Source organism: Pangasianodon hypophthalmus, chromosome 13 (assembly GCF_027358585.1).
Source record: "Pangasianodon hypophthalmus isolate fPanHyp1 chromosome 13, fPanHyp1.pri, whole genome shotgun sequence".
Taxonomy (NCBI): Eukaryota; Metazoa; Chordata; class Actinopteri; order Siluriformes; family Pangasiidae; genus Pangasianodon; species Pangasianodon hypophthalmus.
This window is the reverse complement of record NC_069722.1, coordinates 13,578,264-13,604,763: the sequence shown is the minus strand read 5'-3', so window position 1 is coordinate 13,604,763 and position 26,500 is coordinate 13,578,264. Positions and strand designations below refer to the sequence as shown.

Below are 26,500 nucleotides of genomic sequence, written 5' to 3'. Positions count from 1 at the left end.
ATAGCGTGGCACTCACTAACTCAATGCAGAACTCTCTCTATTGAATCACAAGCTATAGGCCCTAGACTGTGATTTCTGGTCCCATCTGTGTGTGTGTGTATGCAGAGACCCCTCCCTCCCAGCATCAGGTGTGAAATGGGGTTCAGGTGTACTGAAGTGTGTTGTGTGTATTGTGGGAGACGACGGGGTCCTGCGGTGGTTTGGCTCACATATGCTTCATATGCTCACAGATGCCGTTTGTTGTGGCTTAGTCTTGCACTGTGGCACATGTGCACAAACACGTACACACGCGTGCACGCACAGATACAAGCCGCAGCACACTTTCTCACAGCTAGAGTTATTGCAGTCACTGGGGATGCTGGATTTTGAAGAGAAAAACAGACTGAGAATGAAAAAATAGAAGAAAAAAAAATGCAGCGTATTTATGAGAGTGCAAGCATGTTTAGATGTTCTAAGATCTCAAGGGACGAGGCCTGCAGCTAAAAACAGAAAAGAAGTCAAGCATGAAACAAAGTATTACAACATGCTAAAAACCATTTAATAACATTGTTATCAGATGAGAATTAGTCAAGAGAAATAAACACAGATGCTATAAGACTTTTAAAATGAAAAATTAGGGGTGTAAGTTAATAATATGTAAGAGAAAGAAAGAAAGAAAGAAAGAAGAAGTACAGATAGAGGACAGAGAGAGTTAGACAGACAGGCAGGCAGGCGGATAAACGGATAGATAGTTAGATAGATCTGGGCTTGGAATATAGATAGACTCTGTGTGTGTGTGTGTGTTTTGAGTCTAAGTAAGCTTGATGAAGAGAAACACACTGTAATTAAAGCCACTGCATAAAATTAGACAAAAAGAGAGCAAGCGTCCGCTATAAATCTCCTCTAATCACTGCACCTGCCCTGGCCGCCCAAACAACCTTGCCCTGGCTTGTGCGTGTGTGTGTGTGTGTGTGTGTGTGTGAGAGGCCAAGCCAGATTAACAGAGAGTAGTATTTGTGTGTGTAGGTGTGAGACGGCACAGCATGGCCAGCGGGTGGTGCTGGGTGGAGAGGGACAGAGTGGAGGCTCAGGCCTGCTGGCGGAGAGCAGCGTCAGAATCCCAGCGCTCAGCAGTGAGCAGCCACACAGATGTTCCCTCACTGGAGACCCGCCACCCTGCACCCCCTCAGACGTGTGTGTGTGTGTGTCTGTGTGTGTGTGAGACGGTAAGAGGTAATATGTAAATGCAAAAAAATAGTCAGTCCTGCTAGAGCTAGTGTCACTTCAGTTTAGCTTTGCTCTGGTGGAAAGGTATGATGGTGATCATGTTATAATAATCAAACACACCAGCATCATGGTTTTCCTCTTTTTCTCTCTGCTTACAACTTCACAGTTCAGCCAATGATGATCTTTTTAAAGAAGATGAATTAACACCATATAACACTGCAGCTGCAGACAAAGTATTAAATTATTGGTCAATCTACTGGTATATTTATTAAAACAGACTCTTTCGGACATTAATAATTCATCAAATCAATGTTTAAAAATAATTTTCAGCTCATATGTTCACCCTTTAAATAGCAGATGCTGTTTCACTGTTTCAAGAAATGTGTCAAACCTGGAGAAGTTTCTTTTCCCAGCTTATTTTAAGAACTTTTTTTTATTAACACATACTAGACCTTAATTCATAGCTAATAAATATGCATATAAGCAGTGAATATAGCACTTATTTGGTAGTCATTTGGCATTTTAACAGCTTATAACTGCTTTAGTTAGTGTTCTCAAATTCTTGCCTTATTTTGTATGTTACTTGTTTGCCGTTAATAAATTATTCCAGGAAATGGATATGACCCTTAATGTGAAGTGTTGATAATATTAATTGTATAAGAATCAAAACCTCTTTGAATATCTGGTTTATGCACTATTAGTTTTTATTTTTTGTTAATATGTCTTTTATTACCCAAAAAGTTAGGTATTTTTAAATATATATATATATATATACATATATTTTTTACCTCATATCACTTTCACATGACCAGTCATTAGTATTATTTTTCAAAAAAGACAAGTCCTTTATGAAGTATTATTTCTCAATATGTTTTATGTTGAAACAACATATTGAGAGCCCAATTAGAGTATTATTATTAATTATTATTATTATTATTATTATTATTACTTTACTATCCATTAATCATCCCGCAAGAGGAGTTATTAAGGAGAAATGAGTAACACCTACAATATAAGGGAAGAATATGACAACACTAAATAAAGCAGTAATAATTTGTTATTTTGCCAACTGCTATATTCACTACTTATATCTAAACTTTATAGCTATGAAGTAATTTATATGGAAATGTTAGCTTTTTTTGCATATAAAGAAAAGTATGAATTGATAATATTTGCTCTGTTTGAAATATAATATACTCTGGAGAAATTTCAATCTAAATCTAAAATGCAAAAATGACAATAAATTGCATATTCACTCTAGCTGTGATCAGATACACAGTCTACAGTACAAATTCATTTACCAAGAAACACCAAATTATGAAAATGAAAGTAAAAGTGATATACAGTTTGACTTTTTTTTTAGAGAGCAGAATAAGACCTTGCTTTTTTACCCTCATATGTTAAAAAAATTACAAATAAGGCTTATGCAGAGAAAAATCTGCTGCTGTAATGGTATAATCTCTTGCCCCCTCTCTCACTAGGCCTCTCTCTTTTCACAGATGCACTCTGCTCGAGCTGCTCAGCTGCTCGGAGACGTGGCGGCTTCATTTATTTATTCTATTCCCATTAATTAGAATGTTTACGCTGACAAAACAGGCAAAAGGATGCATTAGCACCTAGTTTACACCCCGAGTCCCTGAGCTACAGCGACAAGAGGCGTGTGCTTTCATAAACACACACACACACACACACACAGGAACTGTTACACTCACATACTCAAAGAAGAGACACGCACATTGACAACTATTGCTGCGTGTTCTAGAGATAGATGACATGGGGAGTAGCACGAAGTTTTGCTAAAATTGATTAGCTACAAAGCTAGTGAATGGTCTCATTTTACAGCAACCTCAAGAAAATAAATTAAAATAATATTATCAATGAAATCATTTCAGTGGTGAAAAGAATCGAAAAGAGAATCTGCAGGAATTTTATCTATATATTCCCTGCAGAAATGACCTGCGTGTGGAGGGTTTAGCATCACCGCTGCTGTGATCTAATAGCAACATAAAGACTAATCATGGCTCTTGTAAGACATTAACCCAACCATGACCCCTCACCTCAATAAAATACTGCGTCTACACACACACTCGCACACATTCTCTCATTCTCTCACACACACATGCTCGTACACTCTCTCTCTCTCTCTCTCTCTCTCTCTTTCTGTCTCTCTCTCTCTCTCTGTGCGAACAAAAGGGCGCCTCTGGGAGCTACAGGAAGCCCCCTGAAGAGAAGAAAGGCAGGGTGCTCCTGAGCCCGACTCAATGGGCCCTTTTCACGAGAGCAGAGTGCTGTTTACCCTAGCGCAATAATGCTCCTCATTTTCCAATCATTATTCCCCTCAGTCGTCCTGCTGCTATTAGCCTGTCCACCACGTCAGTCCTGCTGGCTGCCTCTTTCTCTCTCTCCTCTCACACACACGCACACACACACACAAAGTCATACCTATATACAGAGATTCAATCAGGGCAAATATAAACACATTCATTCATACGCACACAACTGACAGCTGTTCCCTCTGCTGAAAAGTACTCATGGAAATCATTACAGTTTTCTACTGGTTCCTAGGAGTTTTCTAATGGTCTGTAATGGTTCGTAAAAGTAGTATGATGTAACTATGTCGAGGCTCTTACAGGTTTAACAGGTGACCTGTCACCAAAAAAAACGCTTTTCTAATGGAATTCATAAAATGTTGACCTAATGGACGTGTGTAACATTAACATCTGTAATTACTGTTCACGTCAGGAAGTCGACTAGGAAAAAAGAACACAATGACATGTAGAGTTTATGGGTTCTCTAAATAGAGGTGACATATATTAGTTTACGATTTGATCATTTAATTAATTAGCACTAAATATATTCTGGATCTGTACCCAATAAAGAATGAATTATTATAATTAGAAACCATTAAAATCTGCAGATCCTGATTGGAATACACTTTAGGGAGTGAAAAATATTCTCTGAATTTGATTTATTTTATTATTAATTTATTTCAGGGAAAAAAATTAATTGATTTTGGAAAAAAAGTTATTTGTTTATTTATTTATTTATTCAGTGACAACTACTATGAAATATCATTTCGTAGCAATGTGCATGTATGTATGCTGTATGTGTGTGTGTGTGTGCTTACCCTACCCTATTACACACTAGAAAATGGAGAAAAGGCCTTGTTAATTTTGGACCAGATTCATGCAGTCAGAAGAAAAAAGCTCCATTCTGGCAAAAAGATAGATTTAGGAATAAAAAATAGATTCTTGCACTTCACACATAATAAATGATACATGTCTAGTTGTGCTTCATTCAGCTCCCGGTGCTTAAGCTGTCTAGTGCTGCTAGAGCCTCCATTTTGATTTGGAACACAGACAACATCAAACACGATCATTTCAAATTTATCTGTAAAAAAGACTCTACATAGATCAACCTTTCTGTCAGATGGAAAAGTGAGAAAAATCGGAAAGCGTGGAGGCTTGTTTTTTCCTTGTCCGCGCTTTGTAAGAGGTGTCAAAACAACGATAAGACTTTTTTTGCGCAAAGTGAGAGGGAGAGCCGCGAAAAGGAGAGTGAAGCGTTCTGGAAAAAACGCGGAGGACGAACAGGAGGAGAAGCAGGTTCAAAAAATGAGAGCGACATAAAGAAAAAGGCTGAGAAGGAGGGATGTTGGCAGAGGGAGCTGGGGAGGTTTGAAAAGCTGGCATCTTCCATACAGGGCTGCCAGGCAGGCGAACACACCAGCCTGAGTTCCCTCTGCAGACTGCCTTTTGTCTCCATCTTGGCATTTCACACTGTCTTTATTCTCTGCTTATTCTGCTACTTCATACTGGCTTGTTTTAAATAAAATCATTATTAGGGCTACCGTTATCGTAGCTGTTGTTAAATCGCCCAAAAAGATCATTTCCAGATTTACAGATGATTCTATGAGAAAATAATGATGTAAATAAATTTGTATTTTTGTTTTGTTTCTGCGTTTGCTCATATAATTTCCCAATCTGGATTTCGCTCTATATTATCTGTGTTTGTCCAGCTACAGAAAACCATTTACATTAAAGAGATTCACAATAGAGAGAGACAGAGAGACTCAAAAAGACAGGGACAGAAAGAGAGAGAGCACCAGAATGTGACAGAGAGACAGAAAAACCTCCTCTGTCTTTCACATCCCCTGTCACACACTTTTATTCTCTCTGTGCTGTGCTTTTCTTCAAGAACTGTGCCACGGCACACTGAATAAATAAATTTTATTCTATTGTATTTTTAATAATTCTGATTTTGTTGATTTTTAATGTCTACCTTCTTAAGATATTGTGGGTTCATTGTTAATATCTTTAAATACAATCAAATTATTCAAGAGACTCTAATTTTAACACCATCTCATGACTAATCTCTGTGCATTATTGCAGTTTATATCTATAAATATCTAAAATAAATTATTAAGAAATATATTATGTATAAAATGGAAATGGAAAAATGAAAAAAAAAAATCGATTTTGTGTATTCCTTTTCATTTTTTCAAGAAAGAAAATTGTTATGAGTATAGCAAGGTTATGAGGTAAGTTTAAAATGAAAAAAAAAAATCAGTGTTTAATTTCATTGTATTTCAATAAGGAATGCAAAGGATGTAAAAATAAATAAATAAATAAACTAGACCGGTGTGTTGGACAGCACTCTCTACCACCGTCATCAAAACAGCAATAGAGGGAATATCTTTTGGAAGAATGGTGTTTATCGCCCAGTACTGTTCCAGAGACAAACAGATGAACTGAACCTGTTCTAGCGACTCGTGACGGCCCAACACCTTACCAAGACACGTTATGTTTGTTTTTCTTTTAATTTGTCACCTGTGCATATATAAGGAATCCTAAATCTTTGTGGAAATTATTAACTGCTCGCTATCGGATCCTAATGTGACTCTAATTGGGTGTTTTATTAAAGGCAGGCGCGCTTGCAGGATGAAGTCGTTAAACCTACAGATAAAAAAAAACTGACACTGTTGGCATTTGTAAAACAAATATGTGTCATGTCTAACGTGCCTATTTTTGGCAATTTCTAATATTTCTCAATAATCAATAACAATATTCAATACAAAAATAAATGTTTTACAATATTTAAACAAAAATGCTAAAATACAGAGTGCTCAAAACATTTGACCAGAAAGTGGTACTTATATATTCCATAGTAATATATGATATTAATATAATTCTTTGTAGCTCACAACCAATAATTGCTCTTCTATATCTAGCCCAAAATTCACAACTATTCAGAACAACTACTTTTTCACTTTTCACATCTTTCCATTTCTTCCTCTTTGACACATAGAGACACAAAGAGGAGCCGGAATCTGAATCTGGTCCAAGCCCGAGCGTTTGTGCTCCGGATGGTAAATTCCCTGTTTAACACGGTGCAAGCATGTCATCTAAAACACTGTTTCACCCAGTCATTAATGTTTCTGGAAAATCGAATCACAGGGGCCGTCTGAAAAAGCTAGTCTAAAATATGAGCATTAGCAGACAGCGTTTTATTTATTTAATCCTAGATTGAACGTCCTAGCGGCCGTGGCCTGGTTCAGGGCCCGGGCCGGAGCGCTCGAGCAGCGGGGTGCCGCTCGCTTTCCAAAAAATGCCACTTTGCCTTGTTTATCCGCCAAGAAGGAACACAAGGATTTTCTGCTTGCTCAAAAGCTCGACTGCTCTCCCTGACCTTATCTCTGTCTTTGTTTCGTGTTATGTCTGAGGGACAAAACGCACTTGGCTGGAGTCTGAGTGTCGACGCACAGACGAGTGAGCAGCAGCGGCTCCCGGAGTTCCAGCCTTGTGCTACACACACTGGAAGAGTGGAGGAAATGCATGTGTTACGAAACACAAGCAAATCGTTTCTCAAATTCACACCATACAAGGATGTTTACACTTTTTTTTTTTTTTTTTTTACAATCTCATACTTGTCTCCTTGTAGAACTGCAACACCTCGCAGATATCTCAGACACCTCCACAGCTATTCTCATCGTGAAACGTAGATTTCATGCATGACAGGACTTTAAAAAGGGTCGATGTTTCTCTCTGGAAGGGAGAAAACAGAACACAACTAGTTGTACTCCTTTTATGGTGCTAACACTTTCTCTCTCTCTCTCTCCTGCTCTCTCTCTGTCTCTCTCTCTGTCTCTCTCTCTGTCTCTCTCTCCCTCCTCCACACATGTGTTTCACATGTTCATCCTGTCCAGGCTCTGTACTCAGCCCTGCTTGATTAGGGATGCGAGAAGACACATGTTTTTAGCAAGACTGTGCGAGAGTAAGAGTGCTACGAGAAAGCTAGGTCCAAATATGACTAAGACTGAGGACACCATCCATCACTCTGTCACACACACGTGCGCACACACACACACACACACACACACACAAACAAGCAGAAGAACTTTCCCTATCATCCACCATGTAATGCTAAACTGAGGATGATCTCATAGGTGTCAAATCTGCCCATGCCACGTTGTCAATGTGTTACAAGAACATAATGTATGTAATTGAGATAAAGAGGATGAACAGGCTATATTAAAACCTAATTATCAAATCAGACGAATGACAGAAGGAACAATAGTAGATTTGAGAGAAGGAACAATTCTGTCATTTTAAATTCAGCATTATGCATAATGAGTAGTAGCTCGGTAGCTGACAATAATCAGACACCATTTTTAACTAATAAATATACAAATATCATGTCAGATCCTGGGCTTAGATATGCCTTGGAAACTCAATTTTAGTTTCACGCCACAAAAAAAGATTCAGTTTGAGTCTTCTATGTTTCTCCAAAAAAACAAAAATACCTTGTCATTCAGAATGGTCACTAAGTTCACACCTCCTTTTTCTGGCCCTTCAGAAGCAAATAGAGACATCGCAGAGTGAAAGCTAGTGGAGCGATGAGCGGTCAGACAGGTTAAAAGGCCTGCGATTAAGAGAGATAAGCTGAGAGGAGGCATATTGTGAGAGCGCAAAGGCACGGCAAGACGGAGCGCTGAAAGGAGCTCTGCATGGGGCGTGAAATCTCTTTTCCGGCCCGTGCCAAAGAGCTGCATTATGCCCAAATATCCACACAGTGCGGGAAACTATTGTTCAGTTCAGCTGCGGGAGGACGGCGGCAGAGACACACAACACTGCTGCACTGATGTGCAACGAAAACGCTGCACAAAATATTACTACTACGTCAAGCTAAAGAGAGAATTTAAGAACATGATTACAATAATTCACACTGCACAGGTTTTCATTATTCTTAAACTCTAAAAAAATTTCTCTTACACATAAAATTGCAGCTTCGAATATTGTCTATCCTTTACATTAACATTTACAATGTCAGCGCTGTGGTTATGAAATTTGTCTGTTAATTATTTTTACTGGTATATTTTAATCATTACAAATTTTCTAGTAAAACAATTTTACAGAACGTGTGTCATCCATGAATAATTAGGACACTCAATTCAAATAGCTCAGCTAATTTTACTACCATTTACCTTTACACAATTTAATTATCATTTGAATAGACAAAAACATTTTAATAAAGAAATTTAAATAGATACAAAACTGCCTAAAATTTAACAGCTGATTATAAAATGTTCAGCCACCCATGGAATGTGTGAGGTGGTCTGTGTGTGTGTGTGTGTGTGTGTGTGTGTGTGTGTGTGTGTGTGTGTGTTACATGCATGTGTGTGTGTGTGCAAAGTTGAGCTCAGTCTATGGCACTATATCTCTGCCACAATACATCCTCAAATTAACACACACACACACACACACACACACACACAGAGACATATACAGTTACACATACTCAAAGCAGCCTAACTTTATCTAAACTGCTCACCTATTTTACGAACCGAAAAATGTAACAAACTGAAAACCACTAATTACTCTCTGTTTGGATAGATTTTACATTCAAGCTAGAAAAATAAACAGTCCAAAACTAACAACTGAAACATAATCACATCAAATTTATATAAATAATCTCTGAATAAAGTCCAAATGCATTAACCAATTGGTCGGTGTGAGCAGTACACATTTAAATGTTATGTAAAATTTTATTCAAATGTGTATTTTACTATATGCCACTCAAAGAGCGTGTGCAGGTGTGAAAGTGTGTGTTCATGTGTGTAAAGGCACCACTGACCTGGCGAGTGGACGAAGTAGGCCAGGTAGAGGTCGAGCTCTTTAACGGAGACTCCGATGTGATGTGGTTGGACACACAGGCCATGGTTGGTGCACTGGGGCGATTTGACGAGCCTCTCGCCGTCCGTGCTCTCCAGCGGGCTGCCTTTAAACAGGATGACCATGACCAGGTCGAGCCTCCACACCTTATCGGCCTGACGGAGGCAGTCGATGCGGCGGATTTTGCCCTTCTGGTCGGGGTTGGAGAGCACGCAGCATGGAGGCTTCTTGCCCGTTACGGTGAGCACAAAGTCCTCACGGAACTCGGGCCGGATGTCCTTGCGCAGCTTGGCCAGCAGACGCGACGCCCACTTCTGCTTGATTTCGGGTTTCTCGCCCAGCAGCTCATCCTTCACTGCCCTCTCCTCATCCTTCGACATGCGCTTCTCGTGCTTCTTGAAGTACTTGCGCTTGCGCGCCTGCAGGTTGAACCAGGTGTAGGAGAAGGCACGCACATGTGGCAGCAGCGCCTCGATAAACGGATGGAACTCATCCTGCAGATGACAAGACGGAAAAACAATTAATTCAAAATGCAAAGCATATTAAAATTCTTAAGTGTAATCAAAATCTTCTAACTGTATTAGAAAAAACACATTTTTAGAAAAAAAGAGAGATAAAAAGTAATAAATTATTTGTTATATATATATATATATATATATAGAGAGAGAGAGAGAGAGAGAGAGAGAGAGATAGATAATGTTTTCTAAAAAAATTAATAAAATAAAATAAAAAATGTTAAGAAAATGTTAAGAAACAACAGAATATCAGGTTAATGAAAAATTATAAATTCTTGAAAGTCACACAGAAAGTTAACCTATCAAAAATAATGCTTATAAAATTTAAGATAAATTCTAAAAGTAAACACAAATAAGTCATACAAAATGCAAAATTTATATCAATTATAATGCAATTTAAGGCTGCTTGAAAATAGTTTAGCTATTTTAGGAGCACAGATTCTGTAAATAAAATTTCCAAAATTCAGTTATTTAGTGCAGGTAGCCATCATTAGTCAGATCAGGCCAATACAAGTGCTGATTCCAGCAACAACAGAAGCCCCATTCACATCCCCAATAATACCTTCAGCATACAGCGCTCAGTGACAAAGCTCAAACCGCGCCACGGTGCCAGCATACCAGGGCCACCGTGCCCCAACCCCTCAGCGCCAACCCTCGCCACCATGAGCCCACGGTTCAACTGCGCCGCTTCAACACCTGCCATCACAACCTCTCTGAGCCGCAAGCATGCAGCAGAAATCCACACATGTTCACATGACCAGCAAACTCACAATGCAGCAAGAGGTACAAAGAGAAAGCCGGGTAGTTACCATGTTGCACTCTCATTATAGGTTTGGCACGCTGCTCAGAGTGGGGAGGGGAAAAAACCCAAAAAGAATCAGCCTGCACCGGTTTCTTCACTGCTCGCTCGCCGCCGAAGCTACCACTGGTTTGGCAGAGTCCAAAAAATTTGGCGGAAGTTAAAGAACTTGGAGAAGACGGAAGACACTCCACTTGCTAGTGAATGGAGGAGGAGAAAATTGTTTTGATGATTAAAAATGTAAAACAATTTTTAAAACAATTTCAAGATGTCCGCAGGATAAAAGAAGAGCTCACTGCTGCTTAAATATTTCCTAGTAAAATCCTGAAGAAAGAAATCAAAATTTTTATTTAAAAAATTATGACGGAGTGAAAAAAAATTCAGGTAGTATTGCACAAAAAAAGGAGTAGAACAACTGGAAAAGTCACGCTCAAAATAAACACTCCGTTCACAAGTTCGAAAATTAAAAAAAAAATTAAGCCAGACAAAAAAAAAAAAAAAATCCTTGGCAAGGCGTAATTGGTGATGGTGTTTGCTTAGATCTTTGAGTCCAGCAGAACACACAAAAAAAGAATCACACATACACACACATACACACACACACATACACACATACGCTCAATCCCTCACACATACGTACACACTCCTGCAAAGAAGAAGGGGGGAGCTGGCAAGAGCAAAGCGCAGAATATGGGGAGGAAAAAAAAGAGAGGCGAATCAATGTTGGACGAGCTCATACGACCGCTGGCAAACCCAAGTGCTGCTTCTTTTTTTTCCTCTCTTTCTCTCCAACACTCTCACTCGATCACGCTCTCTCTCTCTCTCTCTTTCTCGTCCTATACGTGTTCTTTCCCTAACCATTGCCGGAGTCTTTGCCAACATGAGTAGGGCCCACCTATTTGGCAACGAGATGTCTGTAGCCCAGCCAATGCGTTCGCTTCAGGAGTTGAAAGGGAGGGAAAAAGAGAAGAGGGCAGAGAGAGAGAGAGAGAGAGAGAGAGTGAGGGAGAAAGAGACAGAGGGAGGGAGGAAAGGAGCGAGCAAGAGTGTGTAGCCCAGTCCGATAGCACACAATCTGCCAATCGGAACACTTCCTATGTGCCGTAGAGACAAAGTTCAACATACACTCCTCAGATAGCGATATTGCCACTTTCACCGAGTCGTAGCAGCCATCGTCATGTCTGCACTTAGCTTCTTCTTCCACCCCAACCCCTTTTTTTTCGCCACTTGCGTAATGCCTCCTTGGCACAGGGTGACGGGAGAGAGCACAGAGCTCCCGCAAAAATCCCAACGGACCCAGCAGCCGGCAGCTGCTCCTGGATTTAGCACCCCGAAACAAAGCCATGAGAGAGCAACACGCCTCCTCATTTCACCAAATACTGATGCGTGCATGTCCGATTAAGAAACAAACACATGCCGCTCTCACGCATCTTAGCGCTGAACCCGGGGAGCTTTATTACACAGATTCAGGGACAAGAGGGCGCACTAACTATCTGACCCACTCACAGATCCTGGTATTTCGGGAAGCTGTACATAACAACGGTGCTTTCACATTGAGCAACAATACTACACACTATAATTATCCTGTGAAACTATTCAAACATTATAATTATCTCCTTCCTTCAGATGATACGATATGATGCACACCTCCATATGTAGCATGCGAGATAACAAAAATTATACAGTTAAACAAGTAACAAATCGAGACACTTCAATTCACCACTGATCTGATATGATTCGATTCTGCATCTATATGATTTGATTCATGCCCAGTTCAATATGATTCAGTTCAGTTAAATTTAAGTTTTTGATTTTGTCAAGATTTCCTGCTAAGATTTTTTTGAAACTGTTGTACTTCCAATCTTATGACTTGGTGCTGTGATGCACTCTCTCTCTCTCTCTCTCTCTTACACACACACACTTACATATGCACACCTGTTCATCAACTGTTTGATGAATTTTTGATGCCAATTCAATTTTGACCATTTTCCTTTCCACTTCGAACCAGATCTAGGCTAAACCGGCGAGGCCGTATCAGAGACTGTCGGACCAATTTTCCGAATCGTTTTTTTCTTCACACCCTTTTTATATTCCAAACAGGCATTAAATATCTCACTTGGCTATAAAGATGCAGTTTTTTCATAACCGCTGCTCATAGGCATCTACAAATAACATACAGCATATGAGCTCAGTCAAATGTCTAACAGACGACACGAACCATAAGCTTCCCTGTCCTGAATTTACAGACTGTGTTGCCACTGAATTACTTGGGAGCAAGAACAAACAAAGGCACATAAACGAATGGCTTTGCTTTATAAGCCTGGAAACATGCGCAGGCAGAGATGAGAATAAATGTGATCTGAAATTGGAGAAATATGCAACTGAGACTGAAATATATAGCTTATATGACTGGGCTCTGCTCCAGTATTAAGATGATTATGGTTGCTGCCAGTAAACATTTTCAGGCTACGGATCCGTATGTAACCACAACTTGGACATGGAGTGCCAGACTATCATACACATGCAAATAGCCATTAAATCAAACAGGCCATACAAGGCACCAGCTGAAGAGTGCAGTGGCAATAGTGGTTATACAAATCCACCTGTCACAACGCAAACATCCCTCTTATTTACCTTAAACCTCTTCATTACTATGATCTCTTTCAAACAGGATTCAATGTGTCAAAAACAGCACCTGCTTGAGGTCTTTTGTAAGATGCTAATTGAAGCACAACCTGAAGTGAGGAACATTTGTTTATGAATGTCAGTTGGTTCAGATGCAGGAAAAGCCCATATGTAAAACAAACAGTCCGCTTTGTGTATGAAATACAGTCTTTAATGACTTCCTCCGGTAGAGCCAGAGCTTATACAGTCAATAATTGGACGTGAACAGTATGTGCATTTAGAAACGTGCATTTGAAACATGCATTTGTGGCTTGTTCATACAAAGCCTGACTGTGGATGTAATGAGGCAAAACACTTCCTTTGTTAATCAAAAATATTTTACTGTTTATTAAGCAATTATAAGTCATTTACTAGTACCACAGCTTTTCACATAACTAAGCAGGCGCATGCTCTGAAAGCGTCTCATGAACAACTTGCGCTATGTCCATATGTAATTTGAGTCTACTCTAAATAACAGCGTACGTTTTTGACTTATTACCACTTACAATCCTCACACACTAGTTTCTGCTGCAGTATTTTTGCAGAGCTTGTGACTCGCATCAAGAAGTCTGTCAAAAAAGGCAAGGAAATTGTCACTCACAGTTGTAGTGTGGTACATAGCAGTCCACTTCTGCTCCATTTGCAGATCCAGCAAAGTATGGCAGCGGACTGAACCGAGGACTTGAAAAAAGTACTGTAGCAGAACCAATAAACATATGAAAAGAACTAGCTGTAGTTCAGTGATTCTAGTTTTCTAAACATGAAATAAGTCAGCTTCTATAGCAGATCCTCTGTTGTGATTTATCCAATCTCATTAGGAGACATTAGATTAGAAATAGAAAAATTTCACAGACAAGAATTCTAATTTTATTTACCCCTTCTGGTCAGAGAACTGACTTCACGGCTTGTTTAAAGACGAATGGAAAGAAGTTTGTGTTTATTCTCTGCTTTAAGATGAAAATAGATGTGTCTCATATGTTCAAACTCCATGGTGCTATTCATCAGCGGTAACGTGAAGCACCATTAGGAAACCAAACATAATCACTTAAATTGTCTTATTTAAAACTAATTATTAATAGTTACACATTAAAAGGTGAGTGCTGCTATTCAGTCGTGTTAGTTGCCTATACAGACCTTTGCAGGGAAAGAATTTTATTTAACTTGACCTTTACAAATTGTAGTTGAATACCCCTGGCCAAGGGGAAAAAGGGTAATGATATGTAACTGAGAAAAATAAATCAGATCTCATTCTTGAAGAAATGGTAGCTGAACATTTACTGTGTATAAGCAGATACAAAATGATTATAGCTATATGTTTTTGTTTCCTATTTTCAATTTTTAACAGGAAAATGGCTGGCCTAGATAATGTCTATGGGAATCTTTGTAAGTACCCAGCTTGATCTTTGTCTAAGAAACCATATTCAGGCCCATTGATTACTACAGAAAATTAAATAAAATCATAAAATGTTTCTAAATTGTCATCACATAACATCAAGCGATCATATCTGTTATCTACGCGTCAAGTGTCAAGTCTAGTCCGTCAGCTTGGCCGACGAGGATGAAGACCTCGAGTCCTCTGCCAACTCAATTAAACAGGCCGAGCGTGTGTGTGTGTGTGCGTGTGTGTATGTGTGCGTGCGTGTGTTTTCCTCCTTACCCTGCACTTACAATATTAATGCTTAAAAAAGAGACAAGACACCATCTCGCAAGTGTCTGCCAGCTTCCGCATGGAAATGAACGAGCTGGAAACGCGGCTTGGCATCCAACGCTGACCGAGCATTTGTGTTATTTTGTCGCCGTTGGTAAAAATCCGGTTCCAATTAATAAGAACAGAAATACACCCAAACACCTACAAATAAATGCAGCTAAATTACAACTTGGCCAGGGAAAAAAAACGTGTTCAGCTCCCAAGCATGAATTCTGAATAATGGAAGTGTGTAATTTCACAGCCTGCAAAAAATCTCTCGTGTGGCCAAACTCATTAGCTAATATATTTTCCTGGCATAAAATGTTTAAAATCCATATGCACAGAGAAAAATGGAAAGAGATAACGCCTGCAATAATCTCTCTTTAACCCATACTATTGATAAAGTGAATGTAATCTATAACATTCGATATTAAAAAAAGGCATGAGGTTTATCAAAATATTATTACCGATTATAATTTTAAATAATGGTCTCAGTTGAGAAATTGTAACTATTTGTCAATGCATTTTATACACCATATATTTATCTTTAAAAAAAAGCCAGAGGTGTATAAGATATACATAAAAATCATAATATCTAAAAGGTTTTTAACCACTGTTCAATCAAACGACATAATAAGGGCAAATAAGAATAGGCCATTTGTCATCCCTATCACGTGTTTTACACTGGCTGCTCATGCAAAACACTCTGGCTTTACATTTGCATGAGAAGCCACATAACTTTACCTGGATTATCAAGAGTGTGCTACAATGCTGATCAAAATTTGTTTAACAATGCGCCAAATAGAACTGTGTCTCCACATGTCACATCAGAATGAACCTTATGACCCTAAACCTACAGCTGAAAAATACTCCTAAACACAATTCCTTAGTCACAGGACTTCCATGGCGTATATACATTTTAAAAAAATGAAAAATGAAATAAATAAATAGAGATAAATAAATAAATGAGGCGCATGCATGCCACTAATGAGGAGATGCTCTATTTTAGAGGAGGCTGAAACAGCTTTGTTCTCTTGCTTTGTCCCGGTTCTCGGTGCGGAGGCCTAAACACAGTTCAGAGGACCGAGCCAAGAACCAAATTAACTCTTTATGCGAACACAGAGAAGCCTTTCTGGCTGACATAGTTTAACTCTGATACACTGAGAAGGCTAGACATCTGTAAAAGGTTATGCTGTTCGCTCTGCAAGCAGCTTACATTAAATATACAGGGAGATAGTGATATACGTAGATAGTGATGAAAAAAAAAAGGTTAGTTAAAAATCTATTTTGACAAACAAAGAAGGTTTGGTGTAGCTTAAAATCTTTAAGCACTTTTTTAAAGCAACATTTGCAAGGCTGTACCTGTAAAGTATAAATTGCGCATGAAGGTGTCATTCATAGGACTAGACTATATCATTTCTTATTAAATATTTTACTTTTTTTTGTCCTCAAAAAAGGCAGCACTTTTTTAGGGAAGGTTTTACATAATCATACTGCACGTACTGAGTTGAATAAAATCTACTACTTCATTTCACTTGTTGTAGGCTCAGTTGTATAAGAAATATCAAGCCCTATGTTTGCACAGTTGGACTTTGCTGTATCCCAGTAGTCATATTCGGAGTGGTCAAAAGGCTTATTGGCACATTAACTGAGTTTTAGTATCGGGAAACATAATTAGGCATAAATCTATACACTTATCACAGTGTTCTTTGACTTTAGGCTACATAGCTCATTAATGCAATACAGTGTTATCTTTGGCATAAGTTGTGCTAGACTATTCATATGTCAAAGTATTAAAATTCATATTAAAATTCAAACAGGCTTTATCAACATGCATAACTACACCAGTTCAACTCTGCGTCCTCGTGTGTTTGATTTTTTTTTCTTAATTTCCTGAAACAGGCCTATTTGATTGCATAATGTTGCGTGCTCAGGTCAAAGTTACTGAATGTGAGTGTCACTTCATCAGAATCAATTACATGGCTTTAATTTACTAAACGCTGACTGTGTTATAGTTGCTCACACTGGAATGGATCGGTCTCTTCGGAAAAACCTCTGCATTTGGAAAGGCCGCTTGGCGTTGGATCCCCTTGAGGGATTAAAGATTTCAAGAGCGCTTCTCTCTTCCCGCTCTCGACGCGGACGCACATCACATTAATATCGTGAAAGCCATTTATCAAAAAGACGAAAAGCTCCATTGCTAAGTTATATTTTCCTCTGGCAACATTTACTAAAGAACAACAAAACTAAAGCGCTGTGCAGAGAAAACCTGAACGCAGGCTGGTTCTCATCAGAAAGCAGACAAACACCCCATGAAAGAAAAAAAAATCTAATTTAAATGTTTTCCACATTTCCACAATGTTTTTTTTACACAAAGACTGTGCGCCCCAAGTACGGCCCATAAAACTGCAGTGCATTAATTTACTGTGTTCAGATGAATGCTGAATAATGTCTATTTTGTCAAAAGGGTGAGCTAATGACAAAGCATGGAGTAATAAATTTTGGTTTTAAAAACTTGCATCCTTACATATATCGGAGGCTAATTTGATACAGATCGGCGCTCCACCCAAACCCAAGAGACTGGTAAGGTTTGTTAATGGAAAAGCTGCTGGAGCAAAACTGAAATTTGTCCTGCTGGAAGGCCTACGGAGATTACTGCAAAAAATATTGGCAGAACTAAAACTCACTGGCTTGGGAGAAAGAATGTACGCACCCGTATTTATGAAGCACATCATTAAAAATGACAACACAGAAGCTGTGCTGCATGTGAATTTATTAGTGTGGACTGATGGAGTCGCACTGTTTCCAGCAGCAGAACGAAAGGTGGCTGTTGAGAAAGGCAAAAGAACTCTGTCTCTTTGTGCAAGTTCTACCTGAAACGGGCTGTTTTTCAAATGTTTGAATTCTATGCACCGGCGTACTAACAAGTAAACTAATCAAGCATTTTCGCCTTGTATTTTCCTTGTAATTTGGAATAATGCTTCACATGACCATCATCAAGTATGCTTTCTAGTCGGGATGCAAGTGTGTGTTCTATTCAGGTTGAGATGTATATTTCTGCGTTTAAAACCTGCTCAGGTTTATCTCAGACCCGCCTGTGGTTTTCCCACATCGCTGCATGGGCCGATTTGGGTTCGGGACAGCCCGCTGTGTGTCCCTGACTGTGACCCTGACCTCCTCCGGGGAGGACGGATTCTAACTTTGCTCTCTGACCCCACAATCGCACAGAGAGAGACTGTGCCAGAAAAAAAAAACGAAGTAAAAATGAAAATGTGCTTTAACAACATGTCATAACAGACATTTTAAAGACATGTTTTTTATCCCTCCATTTTCAAGAAAAATAAAATCCTGTCCACACAAACAGCATTTTTGAAAATATCATTAAAAGAAAATGCAAAGAACATTTCGAAAACATGAGCATGCCAGCCCAGTAGGTGGCGATAGTACTAGGGTGTAATAAGTAAAGTAACAACTGATCAGTAGCCGTGATGAACACAGTCCTAATGCGGTTTATAACACATGCGTAAAACGTATGCAGGTTGACGGTGTGATGTCACTGTTTTCAAAAATATATAGAGTTTTAAAGTTTCTCCACTTTTAAGGGTGTTTTCAAACCCATTTGAACCCATTTAGGCCGAAATTTCAGAGAATAAACCATATTTTCAAGAATATATCTGTATATGTGTGGATTGGGCCTGATTGTTTTGCAAGTAAAAGCCAGAAATAGTGAGACAGCAGACTGAGAGAAGGGTGTGTGCGCAAGAGTCATGTGCTAGCTCATGGTGGCATGGGGATGCCAGCCCAGACATGTCAGCGTGCCAGCACGGAGAACACTCTACTACAAAAAGACAGCAGAGCAAAGCCACGCACGGTCATCTCCTCTGTGTCAGAGAGTTTGTCACACCGCAACACGCTTCTGTCCAGACACATACTTTCACACTCAGAAAAAGAAACTGTGTGTGATTACACTTATGTAGAGGTGTTAGCCAAGGAGCAGGTGTGTCAATGTGTGTGTGTTTATGTGTGTGTGTGTGTGTGTGTGCTGGCACAGGTAATAGACACGTCTGCACATCCTTTTCTAACATTCTGCTGCAGGTCTGTTTTGCTTTCTCCATAGACACACTCAGATGATTCATAATACTCGATAAAAGATAGTGTCGAGGAGCACAAACTCATGCAGCAGTCATGTTTCACACACATCTCAACCGTCAAAATACTCAATCTTTTATCTGCTTTAGTGGCATCCACTGCATCCATTCTCCCACACCTGCACTAATGTGATAGTCTCACTTTCCGTCTTATCAGTGCGTCTATCGCGGCGCAGTCTCTTCCTTTGTAGAGCAAACAATCCGTCCAAGTATCAGTTCAACTCCAAATACCTGAGTGTCAGTCAGTGCAGGGAAATCTGGGTATCAAATGAAAACAAACTATTTTTCATATCTATCTCACTATCTATGTCCAATCAAGGTTCTCTTTTACATCTGTCTTTAAGGTCAGTGTCACTGTAGGGACTGTAGTAACAACACACAATATATACACCATGTGCATTAATTATGCTCTACATTTATATTCCTTTAACTAAGGATACAAAAGATACACCCTTGAGAGTCCCCTGTCGTGTTTCAAGCATTTGTACCCTAAAATGCCAGTTAAAACCCTTTTTTTTCCTGTTCTTGCTTCTGTATTAAACTAAATACTAGCGAAACCTCGTAAAAGTCCTTTCGGTAATCAATCTACTCATTACCCTTGCACTAGCTCGTTATTTAAGACCACACAAGGAATAATGAAGAACAACCAAGAACTTCACCACAGAAAAAAAAACATTCACACACGCGCACTGATCACGGGCCAGGCAATGATGCGAAAAGATCTTTGAAGCGGTGCTTGGCGTGGTTTGTAATTATCCCAGTTTACAAATCGGCGCGTTACTATGTGTGAAATATCTGCAAGCAATTTGTGGCCGTGGAGGGAGCGAAGGCGCAGCGTGGCATCGTGCTGCATCCCAACGGGCATGTACGGCACATTTCAATCCCACTGCCACCACCACATTATCAGGGACAGCGTTTATAAGCGTCCCCAACATCATCCAAAGTACTTTAAAGGAACATTAGAGCGTTTTTTAAAAAAGCTAGTGTCTGTTTATTGCATCTGTAGTGTGTGAGCAATTACCATGCACAATAATTTCAACACATTTCCTGTACTGAGAAAATAACAAAAAACAGACAAAAAAAGGCCCATCGACAACTGGCCCAACAATCGTCTGTTTATTTCTTAGTACAGGGACACATGCTGAAATTTTTGTCACTGGTAATCACCCATATGCTACAGACGACAGAAAATAGGAAAAAAAATTATCAAATATTCCTGTAAGAATCTAACATGGTCTTCACGATATTTGCTGTAGAATTAGCACATATTGAACACTAAACATACAATTTACAATCACTGTTGCACGCATTGTTTTGTGGCGATCCATCCTTGCTCTTATGCTATGTCGTGCTATACTGTATACCGTATACAAAAATGTAGAAGCTAAACAGAACAAAGATCAACCAATAACGTTACATTTATGCTCTAATATACAGCATTACATAGATACCACACATACCAGCGTTTTCCCTTCATCTCACATAACAGAAGGTGAGAACATGTTGCATCGTGATGTAAACCTATAGCTAAAGGACACAGGAAATAAATATAAAAATAAGAAACCAACTTTAATATTGTACTTATTACTGCAATAATGCAATACTGTTGGACGACTATCTCACTGCTGGTGTGTGTTTCAATTTATAAGAGTGAGTGTGTGTATGAACTCTCTAAATACTGTTTTTTAATGACAACACATTGCTTTATATGAGAACACAGAAGGAGATATATTGGTAATTACAGATAAAATCAGGGAATTACAGGTTAAAAAATATAAACTGGGATATTTATGTAAACAGTTTTGATTTTTCCTTGTTTTTCCAAACCTACTACATAGAAATATATCTATAACTGCACTTGGTTTAAAATATTTTTCAACCATGATGAATAATAGATCACAGTTAAATAGGCAAAGAAATGATCAACATCTCCCGTGGTCGAATTTACTGGCTGTTTATTATTCCTCTTCTGGTCGAGTTGCTTTGATGTGCCGATAGCATTGTTATTGTAGCATTATCTGAAATCTCGAGCCTACTTAACTTGGGTCTGATTTCAACATACCACAAAGTTATCTGCATGGGCCGATGCGCGCGGCTGGCACCACTCTGATTTTCGTGTTCATTGAGATTCAAGCCGAGGCTTAGCATTGTCAGGCCTATAGAGAACGCTGGTGAGGAGAGAAAACCTTTGAAAACGCAATTAGCTCAGCATGTCGGCACAAATCGTGGGTTTTTATTCACGCATGAACATGCTACTTTGACATGCCTGGAAAAAAAAAAATGCTAAAAAAACGCAACACTTTGAATGCACACAAAGGGGTCTTTGTTATGAATGCTGGATCCATATAATGTTAAAAAAAGAAGAAGCCATGCTGGTCGGGGGAACAAACAAAGTATCACATCAAACAAATAGACTAGGCTCCTATGACACTGACCACCAGTGTTCCTTTCAGTCAGCCGAGCTCTGACATCATCTGACTATTCCACGCTTGCAGCACTCTGGCTTTGAATGGACAAAGGGCAGTCCACATCATGTATAAACTGCTCTTAGACCTTCTAACCTTAACCAATCATGCCCTGGATTTGGTGTTGAATAATGACCGCTTCAAATGACGAGTAATGTAGTAGCACGTCCAGCCTGTAACTGAAGGAGTAAGTGCTTTTCACAAGTAACAGGAAGCTTCTGCCAAATTGAATAGCTGCAGAAGTGAGCTCCAGTCTGAGTATATGGTATCAGTCTGACCTCAAAATACCTGAAGAAAGGTGGAGAGAAGGAGCATGAAAGTGTGCAGGACCTTACAGCTGCAAGGACCCTTACAGCTGACTGTATGCTGGGAGAAGCTGGGATTAGAAGTAAAAAAGAAGTAAAAAACATATTCCCCCTTTCAATACTGTTTTTAAGATGCCCTCTTTGACATCCTGTCACAACTTGGAAGTGGCCTCTTGCTGAACAAGAGAAGGAGCGGAGCGGATTTTGAAATAGGAATACGTTGCCCTTGTTAGTGAGGATAAGCATAAAATTAGCTATTTTATGCTATAAAAGCTATTTCCTTGGTGCACATGTAGGAAATCAAATGTTTTACAATATTAATTATTTCAAAGTATTTTTTTATAGATTGAAAAATGGAATTGTGTCAGGTCACAAAAATTTCTCGGCAACCTCTCCTCTCCTGGAGTCTACATTTCTACTGGCTCGATCCGTTGCCCCTCTGTTGGGTCATCTAACAAACAATACTTGAGCTAATAAAGTAATGGAATTACATGAAATGGCAAGGGTGAGTTGAATATTAAAAACAGTAGTGAAACGGGGCAATAGTGTACTGCATGGGATCTGATTTAATGAGAAATACATGTCAAATCAAACTGTTGGATTGAGTTTGAATGAATTTGAAAATGTGCAAGTGTTAACCACACCCCAACCCTAACCATCATACCCATCATAATTAATTTTTTTTAAAAATTGAGCCATACAAATTGTTACAAATGTCAAAAAAGTGTGAGACCATGCTGATTGCATGACAACAGTGTCGTAGTGCTAAACTCCTAAACTGTGGGACCACGCAGGTTCACACAAACAGGGCATTTGCCGAACGCTGAATGCTCCGCAATCAAAGAAATAAAGGGGCAATCTAGCACACAAACAAGAGATTTCCCCATCGCCAGTGCCAACGCAGCCGGGCCCTCCTCTCGCAGAACAAGGGAAGTACTATTGACTAAATCCCCCCTCCTCCTCCTCACTGCTTCTCTGTCATTCTCCTGCTCTACTATTTTTCTCTCTTCAGTCGGCCCCCTCTGCCAGTCTGTGAGGCGCGGTGCCAACCCTTTCCACCGCTGGGCACTCTGCCCTGCCCTTTATGCAAATGCTTTAGCGCCGGCCCCAAACTCACAACCCTGCCTGTCTCCTCCTCTCTCGCGCTTTCTTTCTCTTGTTCTTCTTGCACCCTTTCATTGTCACTCTTCATCACCATCCCCAAGCACTCACCACCATTACTGATCCTCTTTATCCTCACGCTCGCTCTCTTGCTTTTCTTAGTCACTCTTCTTCTTGTCTTTCATTCTCTTTTTTCATTCCCTACATTGTCATGCCCTACTAAAAACCCTTAGATATCAGGCTGTCAAGTCTGCGAATGTCTTCCCTTGGATAGGGTGTCATTGAGGAGCAAGGAAAGAGACACAAAAGTAAAGAGCCTACAGGTGTGTCCAGACTTGGCCTTGGCAACAGAGAAAGACAGAGTGAGATACAGAGAGAGAGACAGAGAGAGAGAGAGAGACTTAAAAGGCATTCTGTGCACCACGGCCCAGACCTATAGGGGTCAGCGTCATCTCTGGGGCGACCCACAATTCTGCAGGGGAAAGACTTACCAACACCTATTTCTGTGCCTGAATTAACATGGACCTACAGGTCAAGTTCTAGACAGAAAGAGTGAAAGAAAGAGTGAAAGAGTGAAAACCTAAAGGAAAACTCTACCCTGAAATATGTTTATATTGAAATATTTGGGAATGCTAATTTTTAGCTGGTGCTGTGTTTTTGTTATTCCCATAAGAAGATAGTGGTTTATTGGGCTGATATCATATTTCATAATTCACAATGGCATTTAATGAGAGAAAATATTCAACCATATCACACAGAAGTGATAATAGTCAGGTTTTACTGTTAGCTCCCGAAAACAAAGAAAGCAAGAGCTTCTTTTTTTCACTCACCATTTTTCAGCGACCTACAATGCCATATTAATGAGAAATCAAAGGTAGAAGTTGTGGAGACACAACAAACGCTGAAGGTTCCAGAATGCACTTCAGCTGGCAATAACAACGAAGGTCCACAATGGTGCTGACGGCAGTATTAGCATGAAAGTTAAAGCTTTGCAACTTTACCTATTTGAGTCAGAGTGTACAGATGAGGAGGTGAGAGACCTGGACAGACTAAAGGACGAAAGTGCTGGTGCTTCAATCTCTCTACACTGCAAAAAATATCTATGGGCAAAGTCAACTGACAGTTCTCCTTAAACAAATATAAGATTATTAAGCCTATTTTTACTTATTTTTACTCGTTTCAAGCCTATAAACAGGTACTTTTGCTTTTTCAAGTGTTTATCTAGGAGAAGCAAAATTATCTGCCAATAGAATAAGACAATTTATCCATGAAATCAGTAAATATGTGTACAGGTGTGTGCATTTTTTATATAATAATCTCCTAATGAGAAATATTAGATAACCTTTCCTTTATTCAAGATATCTTCACTTGCAATCACAGGTAGAGATGAAGCTTAAATGTTGACATTGTCTTAACTCCAACCTTGTATTTCTCTGTTAGACGTCTATTTAATAAATCAATCTAAAATTAGCCTCTATTCCTATCATTCTGTCATAACACTGTTGTGGATTGTGAACAGAAATGCAGTTTATCAGAGAAGAACTTTTAACTTGACACAAGCAAGTGTCTACTAAAGTTACCCAGGCTAAGCAGAAATATTCCTGCTCCACACTAGAATATTTAAAGGTGTCTGACGTGCGCAGTCCTCTCGTACACCCTTTTCCTATCGGTAAATATGACTGCCCACATCCCTTTCCCCTCTTCCTGAGCAAACTTCCTCATGTTGAATTAATAAAGATGCTGTGACCTCCCAGCACCAGGAAACCAGAGAGCTGACGACAGACAGCAGCAGGAGGGGTAAACAAAAACATGGCAACAGCCAATCCGGGGTCTGGACTGTCCCCATGGCGATACTTAGACACCCGTAGCCAGTGGGGACACAGCATGCGAATGAGATGGCTTCAAGCTGAAAGACTTCATTGGCTGGAGGGAAGCACAGAGACACGCCCCGTTCTCAACAGGGCCCAATTTGGCAGTTGGAGGCCCCCAAAAGCATTAGCAGGGGGTGTTCATTTTACACGAAAATTTAATAAATGGAAAAGCACACGGAATTAAAGCTCCAAATGCCACAAACACGACAAACACGCAGTACTTCAACCTGCCATTCCAAACAAGTGCTTCTCTCTCCCTGTATAAATACACTCATCTGCCACTTTAATAGGAACACCTGTACACTTGCTTATTCATGCAATTATCCAATCAGCCAATCATGTGACAGCAGAGCACAGCTTTAGTCACTGGTCACATCAAACATCGGAATGGTGGAAAAAAAAAAAAGTAACCTCAGTAACTTGACCATGTCGTGGTTGCTGGTGCAGGACAGGTTGGTTTGTGTATTTTAGAAACTGCCGATCTCCTGGGATCTTCACACACAAGTCTACAGTTTACACAGAACAATGCCAGGACAAAGGTCTGGCTGGTTCAAACCGACAAGACTATAGTAACTCAAATAACCACTCTTTACAACTATGGTGAGCAGAAAAGCATCTCAGAATGCACAACATGTCAAAAGCGGATGGCGGATAGGCTACAACAGCAGAAGACCACATCCGGTTCCACAGGTGTCAGCCAAGAACAGGAACCTGAGGCTACAGTGGAAACAGGCTCACCAAAAGTGGACGGTTAAAGATTGGAAAAAGATCAGTATATCCTTTTTTTCCAGAACCTCTGCGCGTTTGTATTTTCATGCTGCAATTATATAGTTCTGTGGCATGAAGCACAGGTTTGGTGGGCAGCATTGCAGAAAGGAAATGAATACGGTCTTTTACTTTAAGCTCTCAGATCAGGATTGGAAAGTATGGGATTTACTAAGAGAGTGTCTCTCTCTCTCTTTCTCTCTCTCTCTCTCTCTTGCTCTGGAGAGACGTAATTGGGTTATGGAGCACAACCACATCATTGTTTTAACAGTGGAGGGATTGTACCAGCCAAAGTCCCACTAGCGACATGCCTCACTCACAACAAATGTATTTTAAGGCAGGAGGCATCTCTTTTTTCTGGACATAGCCACCGTTTCTTGATTCAGCTAAGGGACACAGAAGAGAGGGCAGGCTGAGAGTCTCAATTGTGCCTACATATCTACATCGCCCTGATCTTGGCACAGTGAGTGTCTCCTAACTGGTGTAATATGGTTATGATACATTCACATTCCTCACAGTCTTGAGGGAAATATAATACGCCTGTATCGGCTGTTTTAATCACATGCTGCTTCCAGGGCAAAGAAAGAGGAGAATACAAATAGCTTTGCAGAAAAAAAAATCCTTCTGCAAATAGATCCCCTTAATATATATATCAGCAGATATTAAATGTGAAACACAAGACAAATGATTGTAAAAAGAAAAAAAGGCAATTGTTGCAAAAAGGGGAGCAATTTCAATAACCCAGCAGCTCCAGTGAAGAATATGTTTTTGTATACATATTTGAACTGTTTAAAGAAGACAGT

At 39.6% G+C, this 26,500-nt stretch overlaps 1 protein-coding gene across 12 annotated transcripts in view; it reads right to left on the bottom strand.

The window, feature by feature from the left end:
* nfixb (nuclear factor I/Xb) overlaps positions 1-26,500 on the bottom strand; it is a 143,615-nt gene that overhangs the window by 81,906 nt on the left and 35,209 nt on the right. For 10 of the 12 annotated variants that reach the window (XM_026916656.3, XM_034310244.2, XM_053239050.1 and 7 more), the window contains one exon: positions 9,340-9,871. In XM_026916656.3, the coding sequence (XP_026772457.2) occupies positions 9,340-9,871 (532 nt within the window). Of the gene's footprint in view, positions 1-9,339; positions 9,872-10,454; positions 10,634-10,701; positions 10,889-26,500 lie in introns of those variants that run through there. The other 2 variants (XM_053239052.1, XM_053239048.1) reach the window with 2 other exon arrangements.